The sequence below is a fragment of the Primulina eburnea genome, chromosome 15, assembly GCF_022965805.1.
Source record: "Primulina eburnea isolate SZY01 chromosome 15, ASM2296580v1, whole genome shotgun sequence".
NCBI lineage: Eukaryota > Viridiplantae > Streptophyta > Magnoliopsida > Lamiales > Gesneriaceae > Primulina > Primulina eburnea.
Window position 1 is genome coordinate 1166185 of NC_133115.1, and position 4413 is coordinate 1170597.

The window sequence follows — 4413 nt, forward strand, 5'->3', positions numbered from 1 at the left end:
CCCGTAAAGATCTTTTAACAAAAGGTACATAAAATGTGCATATATTTAATAGATTTCTCTCCGCCTCCATTTGCAATTCAAGAGATTAATCTGAGGATGAACCCAAATGATGACGCCGGTGATGGTGACGATGATGTTGATGCTGGTGCCTATGTCGGTGCCGGTCTAGATGCCGACTGTGTTCAGCTCTATGCTGTTCATCATAATCTGAAGCCTCGGAAGAACTTGAATGACGAGACTTGTGCCTGCGTCTCCTCTTTTGATGCCTGCCATCTTCTGAGTTTTCTGGTGAACTTAATTCCAAATGCTGTTGCTTCTTTCTCTTGTGTCTCTTCTCCTTTGGTCTGTTCCGTTTAGCATCGGCAGAAGAAGGTCTACTGTCGTGATCGTCGCTTAATTCAGCACTTACTGGCAATGACCTTCTATGTTTGCTCTTGCTAGACTTTTTCTTGGCTTTTCTTGAGGAGAAGTTGGTTAGCAAATCAGGTATGCTGGCTTCTCCAAGGAACCCTGCATGTTAAATGATAAAATTAACATTACCGAACCTTGAAAATGATCATCACTAGGTGGATGGACTGGATTTAAAAAACATCACCTCCATACTCATCAAATATGTCCTCTGCAACTATCTGCTGATTGGGATCATCAGGGTTGAACCCTCCGTGTGGAGGACTCATTCCCGGCTTCTGTTTCAATTCCCACTTCAGAGGCTGTGGTGGAGCTCAAAAAAATTAGACACCGAGAGAGACTAATTTATGGAACTACAACTGAGCAAGCTATAATTAAAATAATAGCAAAAAAAGTCATAAAATTCCAGAAGCTAAAAATGAAGCTGAAACGAACATAAACTTCCTTTTTGTCTGGCTTCGATTTCTTAAACCCAAGTACTTTTTGAATGTACCTCAAGGAACAGCTAAAAGATAAGAATATCGAAACGTGAAAATGCAACCTGAGGCACATAACTGTATAAGAAACTATTTAGGCCATTCATAAATTCAAAACTCTTGCTATATAATTTCGTAAAGTTCAAAAGAACTAGGATGCAGAACGTCATCTACCTATCATTTTGAAGATTCAATTTTGATCAACCGGCATAAAACCTAATGCATACTCGTGATATCATGTAAGCAAGGGTAATAGGGTAAGCTAGATTCTTAGTCTGAATGTGCCTAATCATATGCTGCAGTTAAGTAAACGTGAACACTGTCTGATATTGTGTGTATAGATAGACTTTCAAACCAATCTAGCATCTATGTCTGATAGAAAAAATCATATTTGCTACTTAATCAACAACAGCAGTTCGGAATTAATATATTTACATGAAGGCATAATACAAGTAAAGCACGAAATTAAAAATTTACCTCACTAAATTCAGTTTGAGCAATGATAGTTGTTAATGGATCGTCCCTTTTCAATCGACTCTCCTCATTTGGCATTATAGCATCCTTCAGTGGGCATTCACGATCACCACTCTGGTGGCCGAAGTTACCACATCTAAGACATTTCACATTGCGGATCTCAACTCCAAATGGCTTCGCCCTGACTAAAACACCAGTTTCTAACCTGGACGAGGATGACATTTTTGTTTTAAGTAGTAAAGAAGGGATCTCACAATATAACGCTCTAAAAATCACACAAGTATCGAGCGATTCTGCCACATAACAGCCCCTAAAGAAGGAGAAGCATGCAAACAAACCTTGGGGCATTTTTAAGGACTTCAAATTGTTCTTCTGTAGGTAATGCACGACCATATAGGTCTTTTGGCCTTGATTTCTTTTTCTCCACAGTAGAGGGTTTAGTTTCCACATTCCTAGCAGAGGCGTGGGATTAATTTTTGTATTTCGACATCAGAAGCATGACTAAGAAACAATTTAATTCTCACAACAAAAATCAGAAGCATTACTAAGAAACAGCTTAATTCTTAAAACAAAAATAATAAGATGGATACATTCAACATGATAGGGAGCTATCTATTGCGTGCATGGTATGCAAACATTGGGCCAAACTATTACATTGAAGGTGAGGCTGCGTCAAGAGATGGATCCTGTTCGTGATTTTTCTTCTCGTCAGCAACCTCAGCAGCTTTAGCACTTTCTGCATTGTAACCAGGAGGTTTCACATACATAAAGCTCACAGCTTTCATCATCTCCAACTGCACAACGAGTAAATGAAAATTCGATAGCATAAAATTCTCGTTTTTACACCAAGTTATGTGCTTCAGTAATAATTTAAAGTTACCTTTTCTTTCTCTTTCTGAGAAATGAGCGCAGTTTGCCTGAGAAACTCCTGCTCCTGTGCATACTGTTCAAGAAAAAAATTGATCAATTTGCTATGATATTTCCTCGGTCATTACAACATAACAATGTTTCATGACACACTTTCACAATTCAATTTAAAACCCTAATTTCAAACTACATTAAAACCGCCAAAAAAGAAACAATCCAACATCAGAATGAGCGCATACGCACGAACCTCGCGGGAAACCTCTTCGGCACGGCGCTGCTTCTCCGCGTGAGTCTGCTCAGCGATCCATTTGCGGCGCTGATTGGGGTAAGAGAGCGGATGCCACGGCTTCTGATTGAGGAAGTTGTGTGACCATGCCGTACCGGACTTTGTCCTGTAATCAACTTCCCCCTCTGTTTTCTTCCCCAATCTAAACCCTCCTCCCTGCTCATCTTCCATAATCGAATCGGAATACACACAATTACTTCGTTTTTTTTTTTTGTATCTATTCTATTCTAATTTTGAGGACATGACCGTCATCTCTTCAGTGGACATATAAATTTATCAAAATTGTTTTATGTCAGAATTACACGTTAATTTCTCGTTGTTTTTTATAATTATATTTTGATTTTTTTATTTAAATATAAATCAGATAAATAAAAAATTATATAAGTATATAATGTGTACATCGATATACTAGTAATGATTAAGATGGATATTATTTACGATTAAAAAAATTTATGATACTGTAAAAAATATTTTTTAAAAAACTTTGTTCAACTTTTTTTTTAAAAGAAATTATCTTTTAAAGTTTATTTCAAATACACATCATTCTTTTAAAAAAATAGTTGATTAAAGTTATTTTACAAACTTTTTTGTCAAGAAATTAATTTTATGGAATACATCTTCAACATCTATTTTTTTATATTATATCAAAATGGTCTCATAATCGAGTTACCTTGTGATATTATATTGTAATTGTTTTAATTAATAAAATAATATAAACACGTTTAAAATAGGAATACATGTTTATAAATCTTAATAAAATAGTTAAATATGTATCCCGTCTTTGTTGGATCAAAATTTTTATGCGGTATTTGATTCGCACAAAAATTATTTTGCGGTTCATGTGCCTACAATTATTTTTCAGATAAAATTCAGTACAAAATATTGAAAATCTGACCATATATATAATATTGTAGAACAAAGAGTATATAAAATTGAAACAACTATATTAATATCAATTTTTACTACACTTGTTTGTATGCTCAAATATCATATATTAGTACGCGATCTGAAATATTTTATAATGAAATTCATATATTAGTACCATATATTTTATGTTTTTTTTAATCAATATTCATTCGAAAAAAGATGAGTCATTATTACCAAAAAAAAATTATACATATTTGGGTACTCAAAAATAATATATTAGTAGTAAATCTATTTAGTACTCAAACATTATATATTAATATTAGATTTTCAAGGTGTTGTACCGAAATTTCATCAAAAAAAAATTTGTCATTAATATCAAAAAAATGTATCCATGTTTGTGTACTTAAAAATTATATTAATATCATATCTATAACATTTAATTTTGAAATATCATATATTTGTTCCAGATTTTCAATGTTTGTACCAAATTTCATCCGAAGAAACACACTTGAGTCCAATGATGAGTGCAAAAACAATTTTTTGGTTTTTGGCATCACATTTTTGCTTTCTTGATTATGTTTTAGTGTTGTTAGTTATTTTAGAAATCATTTTATTTTCTCAAAATGTCGAAAAAATTGATTTTAGTGGTAATCAATATTGGTATTGTTTTCGTGTAAACTCATTTGTTTTATAGCGATTAATATTTGTCCTGAGGCACCGCGCAAGTTTTTATACTTGTGCAAATTTAATCTTGTCTATCGTACTTATTTAAAGTCAATTTGTGTTACAAGCTTTAATACTCCACTGCATATTATCTGAAATATCGTAACATTTTAGCACCAACACTTAATTCTGATAAAAATACAAATTTTCTGTCACATACGTATTTATCGATTAACTATTAGACAAAATAGGTCCCCTACCTCATAAGGTTAAATCAACAGCTTCCAAAGGTTAATACATTTCAGTTTTAGCAGTGCGCTGTAATCAAAACGTGGCCATGGAAAATTTGCATGAACTAAATCCACTCCTCAG

At 33.4% G+C, this 4413-nt stretch overlaps 1 protein-coding gene across 1 annotated transcript; it reads right to left on the reverse strand.

The window, feature by feature from the left end:
* Positions 1-2739, reverse strand: LOC140815104 (uncharacterized zinc finger CCHC domain-containing protein At4g19190-like). Its single transcript, XM_073174216.1, has 7 exons — positions 2473-2739; positions 2239-2301; positions 2013-2152; positions 1697-1810; positions 1362-1563; positions 596-710; positions 1-510 (listed from the first exon to the last, which is right to left on the reverse strand). The coding sequence occupies exons 1-7, from the start codon at positions 2680-2682 to the stop codon at positions 86-88; spliced, it is 1269 nt and encodes a 422-aa protein (XP_073030317.1). The 5' UTR covers positions 2683-2739; the 3' UTR covers positions 1-85.
* Positions 2740-4413: the final 1674 nt, after the last annotated feature.